This window comes from Adelges cooleyi, unplaced genomic scaffold (assembly GCF_023614345.1).
Source record: "Adelges cooleyi isolate 19-005CV unplaced genomic scaffold, UGA_ACOO_1.1 ACOO_flye_CR_arks_rails_tigmint_CR_PRNA_307, whole genome shotgun sequence".
Lineage (NCBI taxonomy): Eukaryota > Metazoa > Arthropoda > Insecta > Hemiptera > Adelgidae > Adelges > Adelges cooleyi.
In genome coordinates, this window is record NW_026095978.1 from 217376 (window position 1) to 233726 (window position 16351).

At 33.5% G+C, this 16351-nt stretch overlaps 1 protein-coding gene across 1 annotated transcript in view; it reads left to right on the plus strand.

Annotated features, from left to right (window-relative positions):
- Nucleotides 1–16351, plus strand: part of LOC126839796 (synaptotagmin-7) — a 107737-nt gene that overhangs the window by 84182 nt on the left and 7204 nt on the right. Inside the window, exons 4-6 of the mRNA XM_050575206.1 lie at nt 7855–8002; nt 8720–8829; nt 13303–13471. Of these exons, the coding sequence (XP_050431163.1) occupies nt 7855–8002; nt 8720–8829; nt 13303–13471 (427 nt within the window). The remainder of the gene's footprint in view (nt 1–7854; nt 8003–8719; nt 8830–13302; nt 13472–16351) is intronic.

Genomic DNA, 16351 nt, shown 5'->3' on the forward strand with positions numbered 1-16351 from the left:
GACACAATATTCTTGAGATATTATGCATTCAGATAACAAAAAAAAAATTTTAATACCCTACCCCCCTCCCCCTTAACAAATTAGGTTATAATGCATATTTTATTGAACATGAATGATGATGGTAATTTTTAATAATGTATTTTGCGCGTCTGCTGTAATTATTATTTTAGTATTTATGAAAATATATGTATTATTTTTTATTTTTATATTTCACCCAAATGAAATATTTCATAACATTTTAGAATCCAGCCGACCAGTTCCGGTTTTTTGGTCAATATCAAATCAAATGGACTTTTAATGTGTTTTTGGCGCCACCATCATTCCCTCGTGTACTTTCTTTTTTTTCGACCCTGTGCCATTGAACTTGCGACAAACGAATTGGTATCGACTTGAGAGTAAAACTTAACCTTGGACGAGCCACGAGCACGCCATAACCTGTACTCTGATGCCTTTGATAACGCGCTCGCATGCCAACTGCAAACGTTTATTAATTTGTGTTTTTCATTATCAAAATAAATCGTTTAACCGTTTGGGTAATTATAGTATTAAATTTATACTTTAAAGCAAGACTAATACATCAGCTTAAGGCCAGTGTAAAAAACGCGTTCTGTATAATCGAAATCCTTAAACTACAGTAAACTGTACTATGTCGTACAGCAATAATTAGAAATTTGTTTCCACAAAATTCAAAAACCACTGTCAATTCGTTGGTATGTAAACCCGTTTGATCATATTTAACTATGTCGATCAATTAACTGTTTAATCGAACTGACAGCTTTTTGTAATGGAAATGTTTTCATTATAAATTAAAAAAATATTCTTAGGTATGGATAAAATACACAAACTAAACGTTGTATTGTTTTTTTTTATTGGAGTAAAGTATTAATATTAGTGATGGGAATTAGAAAATCCGGATTTTCACAAAAAAACGCTTTTTAAGCTACTTAAAAATCATTTAAGTGTTAAATAATTTTACAATATAAAGCTCTATATCTAAGTAACATTTTTTTGATAAATATGTAAGAATAAAACAAAACACCAAAAAGATAAACTGCTTTTGAATTTCGGATTTGTTGAAATCCGAAAATCTGGAATCCGAAATCCGAAAGCATTTTATAGACAAAGTTAAGAGTTTGTTTTAAAAATTTTTATCAACAAATTTTACTTAGGTAGACATCTTTATATTGTAATAGTATTTAACAATTATATGATTTTCACATGACTTAAAAAGCGTTTTTTTGAAAAATCTGGATTTTCGGATTCCCATCACTAATTAATATGTATTAAAACCGTTGTAATATTATACAGAGTTTTTCATCGGCCCATTCATTTTCTTAGAAAATAAAACAATAATTGGATTATTCAAATTTTTCTTTTTGAAAACATTCATTAGTTGTTAATTGCTTTTTATTTAACTCAATTGAATAATACTATGGCTCTACAGCTACAGACTACTATTACGTTGTAATCAACTTCAAACATGATGAAGTACAACAAAGAATATAATTATCATTCATAAAATATATTCATAATTAAATAAAAAAGCCAGCGCCTAAAATAAATCCAACGTCGAGAGGTCATGATGGAAATTAAGGATATTCGATGGATTGGGATTGTTAATATTCATAATTAAAAATAATATTTCTGTTAGAAGGGTATTTTTTGTTATAACGCATAATATACTCTGTGATTTTTTTTTAATATAAAAAGTCTATAAAAAATACAGCCGTTACCGTGTAAAAGTGGAACAAGAAATTGCGTGTTTAAATTAATGAGAGTAGATTTACCAGAACAGATTTGTTCACCCTACACAAATTAACCCCCCCCCCCCAGTTTTAATTAACAACACCCGACAAATCCCATTTGAGACTAAAACTAAATACCTTGGACTAATATTAAATAAACGTTTCACGTGAGCAAGGTCACTTACACGAAACAATTAATCTCAATACGAACCTTACTCTGTGTAAAATGTTATTAAAACCAGTACGGTCATATAACGGCATAGAACCGTGGATATCTCTTGCGTCTCCTCTCTGACCTTTCATTCCTACCATCTCTGATCTATTCAACAGTCTTCTCTTACCTCCTAACCTAAGCTCACAGATACAAAATATAATAAACTAGATTGCTAAGTGTACATAGTTACCATTTTCCTCCATCTTTGTGAAAATTCAAACTTTATCGCATGTAAATATGTTTGAAATAGTTATATATATATTATTTTATACACACATAAATCCCACAAATGTCTACATCCATTCTTATCACTAGTTAGCAATCTAGTTAATTATATATATATATATCTGTGCCCAAACCTAACTGATCCTTTATCATCTGTCTCTTATCAAGATCCATTATCAGCTCTCTCTTATCAGCATCCGTAATCAGCTGTTTCTAAGCTATCAGAAATCTACTGAAGGGATGGGCCACAGTTAAAATGAATTATTTGAATATTGCCTAAAGTATTGTGTAAGCAAACGTCAACTAAAGCGTCTCGAGATGTTCTAAAGATGTGCGTTACGTTAAACTGATCGCCCTGTATAGTGTTTTTAATTGTTCTTTCGGCAACCGCAGTACCGTATACTGACAAACACACGGTGGCGTGATCGTGTACGGTTCAACTCGTATACATACAATAATATTAGAGTAATAACACCGTAAACAGAGCACACGTCCGTGATTGATAGTTTTACCGGCAGACGGACACGCGATGGCAATTTTAATTTCACAACAATTTGTTCGGTTAATTTCGCCTGAACGTCTGTTATAACGGAAACGGACAAGAGTCATTTGTATAACATATAATAAAAAGCTAATATGCATATTATAATAGTGTAGGGACTGGGCGTTACACGGTAAACGGCAATTTGCATGCAGCCCGAACTCTGCTAAACGCGTTCGTTAGAACCACAAAGTTCTAATCTTGTAATCCGACGGTTCTTATAAAAAAAAAACGGGTATGACCTCCTTTGCACCGATGTACATATAGGAACACGGATGTGCCTTAATATACAAGTATAGGACTCGGGTACTTTCTATTATCAAATGTTTTATCTCTAATCTCTCATTTATCTTACCTCTTATTTCATACCTCATATCCAGCATCCGGCTAGACCATCTCTTAACACTAATCCATTATGTCTAATATCTTATCTATAATATTATATATGTATGCGTTTTCCAAATACCCCGCTATTTTATTTTTACACTGCCTGATTAGAATAAAAAGGTCTTTAAAACGATTTTAATCGAAAAACCACATTTCTACGAGCGTTTAATATTATTCACCATAATTAGGTCTGGACATCGATTGGTTGTTAATGGTGAAATAAAAAAAATGTTTAAAAAAAAATGAAACATATTATTAAAATAAAAAATAAAATGCTTCTGAATTATCTCAAATGAAATCTGGCAGTTGAAGTGTAATGTCCTTTTTTTTTATTATTATTAAAGTGTCATTTTTGTAAGTGGTTTTTTTTTTAAATTTAAATTTATACCGTATTCATATCAAAATGTCAAGCACATAATATATTAACTCAAGATCTATTTACTTAACTTAAAGTTTCACAATAAAATAGTCGGCTAAAATAGCGGGTTTTAACATTTTAAAAATTGTTTTTTTCTATCAACAATATTTAAATTTTTACCTTTTTTTCCAGAGCTGGCCAAATTAAAGTGTAACGTGTATATTTAATTATTGTTTTTGATTAAGAATAACTTAAGAACTAAAAAATGTTAAACTTAATAACAAACAAATCGATTCGGTAGACTCTCCAAAAAATTCTGTATTTGTATCAAATTTGGCGCTTTCCATTCTCTCGAGGTTCCAAAAGTTTACAGAGCTCTGGAAAATCAGTAAATATTTAGTCATTTTATAATGATGTTTTGGAAATAAAAAATAAATTAAAAATGTTTTCAAAAAGAAAAACTACAAAATTGCAATTGGTATTTTAAGTCGACCACCCTAATAACACGGGTAAGGGTCGGTACGGTAAAACAAATGGTACACAGTGCAAATGGCTAGACGGGCGACGGTCAGCACTTAACCTGAAATTATCCCTATCGTTTGCTGTGTGTCGTTTACACGAGTGGGTTAACACCAACGAGACAGGTCGTCCATATACAAAACAAACCTATGTACAATCAACCATGTTAAACCGACACCGTTCCTTCTCAGCAATTCCTTGTCGACCGCCAAAGTCACCCTACGCGCTCCTGTATCGGTTTTGCCTACCCAAAGCCCCGTCTTATCAGATAAAGATGTTGGTCGTCGTTTCTTAAAAAAATATGTATGTGTAATATATCCTCTTCACGAACAAACCTATGAATATCTTCTCTAAATTGCATTGCTGCATTGTTTGGCCATATTTCTCTGCTCTGTGCCTCTTTCGCGGATTTTAAAACACCAATCTCTCCTATTGTATGTAGGGAATTCACTTACCAGGAGCCATTATCAGCTGTCCCTTATCACTATTATCTTATCACTGATAATTTCTCAACTGTATCTTCTCCAAATTCCCAATATTCAAAGTGGAAATATGTCTACATTGACTGCTGAATCTCTACTCTTTCTGTTGGCTACAAAATATAGTGTATAGTTTTTATGATATATACTATTTTAACAACTCATTAACACAATGGACAGTAAAACAACAGTTTAGTCGATAGCGTACACTAGTTAGTTTGGTTGAAAACTGCATGTTTGAAATGCAAAAAAATAAATTTATAAACGCAAGTATTTGGAAGTTTATTATGAAGTTTTTGTACATATGAAAAAAATCGTATTTAGAACTAGAACAGCTGGGCTTACCAAAATATAAATGGAAACTCAAACGTGGTCGACGTTGAGTTAGTATTACCATAATGTTATATTATATTCCACTAGGTTTGTACTAAAAATAAATTGGGAGTTTATATAGTTTTTCAACAGTGCTGGGCTGAGACAATTTTTACTGGACGAAACCACAACAACTTTTGTTATCCACTTAAATTAAATTGTATTGTTTAAAAAATAAAAACGAAAACTTTCAGCTTTCGGTATAGCTCTGTTATTTTGCATCGGTACGGTTGCCTACTATATTACTTTAATATAATATGTATATTATCTTATATAAACCAAACGTCTTTGGCCAAAGTCGAGGATTTTTTTAGTATTAACATGATATATTTGAACATATTGGTCACACAGTACATGCATTTTTGATGGCAACTATCGATTCACTGTATTATTTTTAAAACTAAAAAAAAAACATTGTCTGCCATCGATCTTAGACCGTGTAATGTGGCAGCTGTGGCCGTGAGTAAGACTTTGGAATTGACACACATATTTTGTTTGCCATTTATTGGGCTATTATGAAAATATATTACCGTACAGAGGTGTAATTTAATAAGTCGTTTGCACGTCCGCGAAGCTGACGAGAAAATAAATTTCTCGTCAACAGCTGCTGATGTTGTCGTGACGGGAAAAATTAAGTGACAATAAGATAATCAAAATATCTTTGCCGGAAAGGGGTCGACGGTTAATCAACTACGAAATGATTTCGCATAACATAATGGATGGGCTTCGTCGAGGAAAAACCAATTAATTACTCTTCTTCCGGCGGTATATAATATATGTGTTCTATATACAGTAAAGACAACGTTTTATAGCCGTCCGACGTAATAGGTAATATTATTGCCACGCCGAAAGTTGCCTTTAAGCCGTTTGATATTATATTTTATAGAACAGAAAAATGAAAACAATATGTCAACGTTGACCGAAATTATTTCCTCAAATTTTTCACAAACCGTCGTTTGGCTTGTGTTTTTTTTTATCTTCTTCTCTTAATATGGCAAAATATTATACATTTATGTACAAAACACAATTATTATGCTATTGCGTTCCGTTTTTCAAAAAGATATTCAAATAACACGCCGGATGTCTTTTATATCGTTTCGGAATGCAAATAACTGTAATAAGGAGTAAAAAAAAAACACCATACATTTTTCATGGTCGCTATACATGTCTGATCCGTCAAATTGCACCGCAGGCTTAACCCGTCCGATCGCTCGGTTGCTGTGGTTTTTTTATTTATTTCTTATATCTTGAAATTTCTCAGTATAAAATACACTACACCAAAACTGGCAGAAGAAAGGTTATATTTTGAAAAATAGCTCACTTTAGCAATTAACGTGTTGGAACTTATCAAAAGCAGACGCAGGAAAAATATCAAAATTTAATTGAAAGAAGTTAGAAACGTTCTAGCTGTTAGAATCGGTTGTATAATTGCCTCCGTTGTATTTATTCAGCCGTACATAAAGGAAATGAACCCAGACGGAAAGTTTAATAATAATAATAAGTGCATACTTTGGTAGAACATGAAATCAAGGGGCAAAGAAAAATGTAAAAACCAAGTTAATTGGCTAATTATTGGACTATATTGTTAAAAAAAATATACCAGAACTAATTTCGGTTTGATCAATCCAAAGTTGATTGGCTTCCTCGAGTATGCGCACTGCTACTCATCAATCAGATGTATACTAATTAATCACTGAACTGTAGGTAAAGATAACGGCTATCGACGATATCGTGTGCTGTGTATAATATCTTTACACCAAATAATAAAATATGCAAAACTAATACAAGCCTAATAGTTAGCAAGTACAACCGCAATTTAAATAAAACGAGATAGTGCAATCTAAAACAAATCAAAAAATTCAAGAAAACTTTAATAATCTACATGGCCACTGTGACCAAATAAATTTTATCCAACATCTGCCGTATGTTTACCACCATCGATCATCGTTAATCGACTACTTGTGATCAGTTAACGTTATTATTGTGAATACTGTGAACGGTATTTACAATATAGTCCTACTGCATCGTGTTCAAGCCTATCAAAGATCGTTATTTATTATTCTATTGTTTGCCAAGTCACATAACACCCGACTGCTGTACTTAAAGTAATACTTTATATTATGTTTCTGCAGCTGTCGGTGGTGCAAAACATTCATTATTAGATTTTCATTTCAAATGCACAACACTGGCACGTGCACGAACCGTGAAACGACCAACATGTACCGTGTAGAGATTTGTTTGTACACGGAGAATAGGATAATTAAATTAGACCTACAAAAGCTGCAAAAACACGGGTCCCTACCCGTTTAATACGACCATCTTGCACATTGTGTTAATTATAGTAGTTACAGTATTATATCGTGCAAATAAATTCGCTTTAAATCCGTCAAAATATTATGATTATATACAATTAGTGTCATTCGGTTATAAAGAAAATACAAAAAATTCTTGTTTACCACCTTACGTTTGGATACAAAAAAAAAATCATTATTTAAATAATGCCCAATTCCGTGTACCTATTGGCCAACTTTTATTGCTTGCAAACAACCGAAACTGCGTCTACTCTTTGTCCGTGGCAATGTAGTTTATTAATATACAATATTATAACAGCTACACTTGAAATTACCAACCCGAACAATAGAGATCGTTGCACAGATAATAATAATAGTATAATAACGAATAAAATAAGTTAATTAAGATGTCACACAACGATAGTGCGTTTCGTACACTTTGTGTGAGGGTTTTTCCATTTCACTGCCGAGTTATTTCAATTTTCCTTACAGCACTATAATAAATAAAGTATATTAAACTTATCTTACTCGGACGACGAGTGCGTTTTATGTTGTAAATAAAACTATTGTAGGTAGTAAAACGGTAAAAAATCAAACTCGACCCAAGTTGAAATGCAATAAAGGCCAAAGGGTTTTCTTGTATTGATGTATATGCTTTACACAAGTACATCAGCTTATATTATTATTATATTAATTTTTCTTCGCGCATTTGTCGTTTTCCAGGCCAAAGACTTGCCGGCCATGGACTTGAGCGGTACATCCGACCCTTATGTCAGGGTAACGCTTTTGCCGGACAAAAAGCACCGTTTGGACACTAAAGTGAAACGCCGCACTCTGAACCCGCGCTGGAACGAAACCCTCTACTTTCAGGGTAAGCCATAGTAATAATATTTCTAAAACAAAATCAGTGTACGACAAACTCCATTACCAATTTAAATACACACACACTCACTCCTCGAATCATTGATCCCCCCCTGACCATTGTAATGCCAATTCGATTTGCCTTATTTTTGAAACGCTGCCTTGTAGCATAGATTGCAAAAAAAAAAAGATTCTATTACCGTTCACAATGGAAATCGATAAAAATATTTTGTCTCGATAAGTTTGAATAGATTTCATAAAAAAATGTGTTCCCCACTTCTCAGTCAGTGTATAGAATTCTGAGCGCAACATTGCAAGACACGTGTCCGGCGAACCGTATACCCTTTTGAATTGCACACATTAAACGACCTGTACCCCGGTTAAGTCTTTAAAACCCACAACGATTGCGCTCAAAGACGTCCCCGGAAACGACCGACAAACGCATTACCATAGTTACCTAATCGTAGATGGTTTTCAAAGAACTTTTCGCTCACGCGAACACACAAAAGGCATTATACGCATTATGCCGTTTACAAACGAACGGTCAGCAGCAGACGGGAGTTATTTCTCCCCACGGGTCCATCACAAGCTCCCCGACCCATTTAAAAACGTTTCCGGCTTTCCGGCACACACACGAGTCCCTGACCGGCCACTCGAGCCCTTTTTGCCTCTTTTTTGCCCTTTTAAAAGCCCTCGTTGTTTCACCGGTTATGTCGTTTCCACGCAGGTTTCACAATGCAAAAGCTACACAACAGGACACTCCATTTGCACGTTTTCGACTACGACCGCTTCTCCAGAGACGACTCCATCGGCGAGACTTACATCGAACTGAACAACGTGAGTAACCGCCGCCATCTTATAATATTCTTACCGCATATTGTATATATATATATCACGGTTTTCCCGACAGTGATAAGAAACAGCTGGTTACGGATGCTGATAACGAGACATATGTTTAAGGATTAGTGATAAGAGTATATGGTATCAGGGACAATAAAAAATATGGGAGAAATGAAAGAAGGGGAGGGTAACGTAAACTGTTATGGCTGGATGTCAATCTAAAATTGAAATGGACATTTTAGCGTGGCACTATTAGTCACGCTCAATAATATAAGAGACAGGTGATAGGATATTACTGATAAGTGATAAGATTCAAATCAGATTTGCTATTTGGTCGAAGGGAATCAGGGTGAGAGGAGGGACATTTATCAAGTCTAAAAACATAATATAATAGATGATTCAATGTTTAGAAAAAACTTAAGCAACACTTATGGTTATATTTAGTAATTAAAAAAAAATAATAAAATATTTAAATGAACCCTTGACCACAAAATTAATACTTTATAGAGTAATATTTATCAACACCAGCTGGGGGGGGGGGGCAATGTAGTTTTTTTTATTGAGTTAAGGCTTCCACAATCAAGTCAAGTACACAAATATTTGACTAATATTTCCTACTCTATGTACATGTTAAGTTATATGTTTGTGTTGCTGCATTATGCGTACAGTTTGAAAATAGGTTAGGTGAGTCTGGCGTAAATGTGTTTGTACCATCAGGTTTGTAGGTTTTGTTAATTTTATTGGTGCAGTATTTAAGGAATTATTTTGTATTTTTAGGAGTGGTTCACCTGTTTCACGTAGTAGACTTTCGATTGGGCTTGTCCAGTATGCGCCTAAAGCCAGTATCAATCCTGTATTTTATGTGAGATTTAATGTTTATCATTTGTAACATTGCTGAGTTGACTAAGTTGTGAATGACGTCACAAGTGTTGTTATTACCGGCGCCACATTTATGATTACATAGATAAGATTTTGATCCGGTTATGTGTTTGTTTAGCTACTGTTGCACGTGAATACGGGCGCTTGATTGTGCTTTTTCAACATAAATGTACTCAATACACCCAATGTGAATAAACATTATTAACAAACCAAAGTAACACAAAAACAAGGTTCTCGGTATTTCACACAAAAACTTAGCAACGATTTCTTCGTCATCATTATTTTCTTTTTCAACTCTCGTCTGTCGAAAACCGTTTTTGTATTTATACCGGTATTGAACTTAAATGTAAAGAAAAAATATCGAAATTAACCTTCTATTCATTGATGTCGTTGATTTCGAAAGCTCGAAATCTTTCTCGACAATAAACAATGGTCGTCCGTACTGGCTTGCGTTCAGTATAAAATAATACACAATCTAACATCAAATCATTATCAGCTCTCGAGAGTTAAACGATTAAAAATGCGTTATAAGTTCACGTTATTATCGTTTCTTTTTTTCTGTCAAAAGAATCTCAAGAGACTATTCATTTTTTTCCATGGCAATACGTTCGAGTGTATGATATTGTTATACTCTTAGTAATAATATCGTACAGCCACAGTACAAAGCGAATAATATATCCAAAAATTTAGAACCAGGATACGAAAAAAAAAAAAAATAAAAGGACCCCTCAATGGCCGGTCGAGTGCCTGTGGCCCTCTTTCGACATTGTAACAGTTTTCGTTTCAAAAGGAATATAATATACTAAAGAGAGAACCCAACGAGACACATTGTGCTAGCCCGATAGGCAGGTACTCTCCAACAGTTGCCACCATCGTTAACGCTGTAAATCACTTACTTGATGTACTTCACTCGGTGTTAAATCCGGTGCGCCCTACATCGTAATGGTGCCTATTCAAATAAAAGCATATACGGGTTCTTGAATGTATAAATAATATACACTTTTTTCTGTATCTTTGATGTATACTACACGTTGCTGCTATAATGGTATTTACAGTCAATAATAAAATTAAAAAAATACAGCGACGTCTCTCACTGCGGCAAGGCGATTAAAAACCAATCAAAACTTTCAAAGTCGTCGGAAATAACAAACGGCACGTTTTTTTTTTTAAAGCACTTACCAACTTATGAAATTTAAAAAGTAGCATTTTTTTTTTTATGTTATTATTTTATAACATATTTTCCGGCGTATCGTTCGTGTATTTTTGTACTTTTAAAAGAACTTTTGTTTGTTGTATTTTGTACCTCGTTTTTTTTAGTGAAATCAGTTAGGTTAAGTATTTTTAACTTGTTGCAAATGTGTTTTAGGATGTCCGTTCTTAGGTCAGGTTGTGTTAGATAGGTTCTAAGTAACAGCTTGGTCGAATCTATGTACAAATGGTTAAATATTAAGTATGGGTGATTAGTTAACTATGACCCAGTCAATAACTTCTAGAAGATTGTTGACTTTATAGTAAAGCAGTAGCCAAAAAGTAAATCATTTTTTTTTATAGTTGTTAACGTATGATTGGAGCAAGATAAAATCCATTGAAGTTAGCGTCCCGACCAGTGCGGAGACGTTTTGGAGACGATGCGTTATTTTAGCCAATTAAATCGTTTTTTTTTCCTGACTACAAATATTGTGCTAACGGCTGTGTATACAGCTGCAAAACTATGCATTGTGAAAAACGAGTGTTTCGCGTTATTACGATCACCCTGTAGACGGTATGGAATGTAACAGATCGTTATGGCCGGCAACACCTTGCTACCTATACCTATACACGAATCGTTTTCCGCAAAGGTCCCGGACTTAGGTTGTAAACCCGACAGCACATTGCGCTTAACAAATTCCGAGTGCATCGTTATTCGTTAACCGGAACAATCAATCTTGGCCGCCAAGTGTTTGCTACCAAACTGCGTTGTATAATTCGCCACAAGTGAAACGGCAAAATTGCCTGCAGACTGTTCCCGGCACAATCCTATATAACAAGCAGCTCGAGTGTAATAATATACCGAGAAAAAAAAATAGACTCGCTAGTATATTTTGCAACCATAACCTACAGCGTGGCGATAAAAAAAAACGAATCACCCTGTACAGTGTACACTATCAAAATAATTGTATTTTTTTATTAAAAAAAAATGAATGTTTAAAAATATGTACCACCCGGTTTAAAACTAATTAATTGTATCGATAAATCAACCTTTTTCAGTATGAAACAACAATTAAAATCCTACTAGTTTCTTTCTGGTACCTGGCAACCTAATTATTCAGACATTAGAACTTTCCATCCTGGAACCGACATAATTCTGGGAGTCGTTAGAAAAAGTCATTAGTGTAAAACGGAAATTTCAAAATAATATATATTGTTTACAAACGCGCGTTTAATTTATTTCATTTTAAATATCCAAAACGCTTTCAGACGACGAATTCGGCAATTCCAACGAACGATCACTATACGCCTTAACCACTACTCTATCAGATTAAGAATGTAATCCAAAACGATTATATAGTAATTATTTTCGGTATCTCCGTTTTTCTACCACGGCCCCGCTTGTACATCATTATTTTCGCCTAATGTCTTCATTAACCAAATGGCGCTCAAGAAAATAACTATATCGAAACCGCTCTCCGACAAAAGTTCATCAGAATAACGCTGAGCTCACCCGACCGTGATAATTAACAAAAAAGAATATAAAAACAAAACGAAATTCGCCTCTTATCGCGACCTCGCTTTGTTATGGAATTTAATAACCAGTAAACCTTTCAGTACAAGACCGTGGCCTACACGAACCCATTGTCGTGGGTTTTTTGTTTTTAAATAAAAAAAAATCGCCCTCTAAAATCTATTACGTCTTACGAGCGATGATCTTAAGTCATCGCTTTCGCCTTAAGTACCGAAAATCCATTGACGGTGTCGCGAAAAAACACAATAGTATGACAGGACATCCTGTTGTGCTGTCCAAAACAGGAAAAAAAAAATATTCAAAACAACAACTTCAAAATATGAATATGTTTCTCATTTACTTGTGTAGGTACATATTTTACTATACTTTTTAACACTCAGATAATATTCACCTTCGTCCGTTGTACGTGAAAGAAGTATGGACTTTGTTTTTTAAATGAAAACATATTATGTTTTAATCTTTACAAAGTCATAGCAAACTAACTGACTGATACAAATTAAAATTTAAAACGCTAACTTAACTTAAAAATTATTTTCTACATATTTATGGAATAAAAACATATAGTTCCCATTTGAAAAAAAAACCTACTCCATACTTCTTTTATGATGTATAAGGGATAAAGATAAAAATGTTCTAAGTACTGGAAATTATAGTGGTAAAATATGTACCTACTAAGGAAAAAAACCTAGTGAGTCACATCAAATGCTCAGCCTGTATACTTGTATTACTTACAATTCTTGTAATATTTAATTTTACCTTATATTGATTTACAACGGTCAAGCTATATAATTCGTTATTCTCTCTTACTTTATCTGCTAATGTTATCTCAACAAAATATATAAATTACTAATGTTCGGTTATTTGGCCAGGTGGATTTTACGGCCAAACCGGTGTTCTGGAAAGACTTGACAGCACCGCTGAAGGACAAATGCGGCCATTTGCTGACATCCTTGTCGTACAATCCGATGACCAACAACTTGACACTGGGCATCATCGAAGCCAGAAACCTGAAGGCCATGGACATTAACGGAAAATCTGGTAAGCTTTTCAGATCACACTAAAAATGCAACTCACTAGGAAACATAAGCGCCGGGTTATAACACGTAGTCATAAAGAAATAATTAAACTGTACTGAAAATAGTGGGGTTTTTTTTTGTAGCCATTTGGGTTATTGTGTGTCTCAATCGGTAGGAACTTTTCTTAGAAGATAGATTATCCGTTAAAACATAATATGAAAAGCAAAATCACAAATCTGCCATGCGGTATGGCTTTTATTCCATCGCAGTGCATTCATGTAATAAATAAATATTATTTAGGTTAAGCACAGTCGTTGTAATTTTTAATATTAAAAAGTTTTTTTTTTTGGATGGTATACAAGGTTATGTAAGACAACGTGAAATGACAAAAAAGAGGAGATCAGTCCACGGGGCGGATCTCAACTCGGCCAAGTTTGAGTTAGTTAAAAATGTAATCGAGGTTTACAAAGCAAGACGTTTTTGTTTTTCAAGTCTTAGCGTTATGTAAGAACATCAGCCAGAACCGTATTATCTGGTGCACGGCCAACAAAGTAAAATCAAATCCCACGGGTGCCGTGAAGTTTTTTTAATTCGCCTAAACGACCCGGCCATAAAACTTCTTTCAAGTCCGGGACGGTCAACGCGACTAAGTTTTGTTCGGAAATCAATATAATATAATAAAGGTAGAGTTTCGTGCAAAACGCTGTATATAGCGCAATTTCAAAAACTTTGCGGGCGTAAGTACAACAAAAATTTCCCAACTCATTGAAGGTATATTTTGATCACATGGGCCAAACCTCCAAACACTCTGAAGGCATTATAGTTGATCTGTTTGCGTTCAATCACCACCTCTGTCGGCTGCCCATTGGTACATCACAAATAAAAACTTACATACCAACAGTAGTTAGCAAATTGTCTCTACTCAAACTTCCATTTAAATCTAAGTTCTTATCCTAATCTGTCTGTCCGTGAACGATAACTTTCATTGCATATACTTAATGTACATACTGTACAGATTGTAAATATATATTTCTCTGATAATAAAGATATAAGATAGGCTGCGAGATATACAAGATTTGGAACTAGAGGAATTTGAAATGACCATTAGGGGAAAAAATGAATCAATTTAGCTGTACTTGTTGGCTATAGTAAATATTTTGTTATTACATCTATAATACATAAATGATGTGTGATTTGTTGGCGCCAAAACTTTTGGACAGCTAAGCACCTTATTCCTACCATTGTGCGGCGACACAAGTTTTAAAAAGTTTCGAAAAAACAAAAAACAAGAAAAAGCAACTATAATAATGTGATACCTCATTAATATAGAATGTATACTCACAATTTGTCGACCAGTCATGTAGTGTATCGTGATGGCCAGAAAACGTTGAAAAATTAATGGTTTTTTTTCCTGCTGAACTTTTCCATTCAACTATCGATCGGCCACAAGTTAAAAAGAAAGCAAACTGTTTTTCTATATACTTAAACGATATACTATTGACTATGATAACATATTATACATAACAGATAGCTCACTAGACATGAAAACAAAAAAACATGACGTCACATAACTGAAAATGAAATCAGTGTGACCACAGATTCAAGCGTAAAATTTTCCAGTAATAATATCACAGATTAGACAAAAAGAAACTATCTTGTCTGTGATAATATAGTCATTAGTCAATTATCGTTGAATTCTTATGATTGCTAAGGAGTTTGTACGATAGGGAAATATCTACACAATAAATTATACTAACCATTAGAGAGTTTAAAATGTTCTATTGCAGTGTATGTTGTGATAAGCCGACTTAATTTTTTTTTTTAATTTACAATTTAATTAAGTGTAACAAGAGTTATGTCATTTGTTACACTGACTTAAATCTTTTCAAACCATTTGTTTAGTGATAATAAAGAGTTATGTCTACTTTCCCGCCATATTACACCATGATATCGAGAGTGTTTTAATCACAACACTATAATCAATATATCATTAAAATACATATCCAGTTACGGTTGAAGATGATATCGAAATGGATGAACAATATCCAGTTCAAGAAGAACCAATTTAAGTAATTGCTGAGCCAAATCAAATAGACTCTAGTAAAATATATTATAGAAAAGCTAAAAGTGACAAAAATTAACAATTAAAACATGACTAATATAAAAAATAATTAACCCTTTAATTAAAAAAAAATTAGTAAATTCAACTCAATTAGATTTAAGTAAATTTATTTTTTTTAAACTTATAACAGCTACTTTGTTATTAATTTTTATGGATTCTAATTTATACAGAAAGCACAAAACATGTTGTTTTATTATCCTATTAAAAAAATATTTATCTTAACATTACCACCTGATCTTACATAATATTCTTCTAAACCTTATTTTCCATTTCGTGAAAAGTTCATAGCTGTTGACTTAACCCCTTTTTCACGTGCACCCACGAATTATTATCCCTAGACCGTAACGGGATAGATACGTTTGCCATAAATTCCCAATACTCTTTCTGGAACCGTAAATTATAATAAAATATATTATAATAATATTGTTGTTGTGGAAATATACAATTTATGTTCCACAATGCCGTAGGACCGGCCAGGCCAGTTGAGTGATTTATGCGCATTAAAAATATATACTTATTCAATATTGGACTATTTTCTATTATCCGCGACGCGGTATTTTTTTTTTCTGTACTATTATTATTATAACCTCGGTGTATATTACATTACCATATTACTATGTAGGCATTATTATTATAGTTCACAGGAGTATTGGAATATTTTCCACGCAAACCCCGTTGTAACCCGGCAACGGTTGTGTGTTTATTTTATGTTCGACTGGCACTATTTTTTATTATTTATTTATTTTTTCCTTCATATTATGTTTGTATATCGTTGCCGAT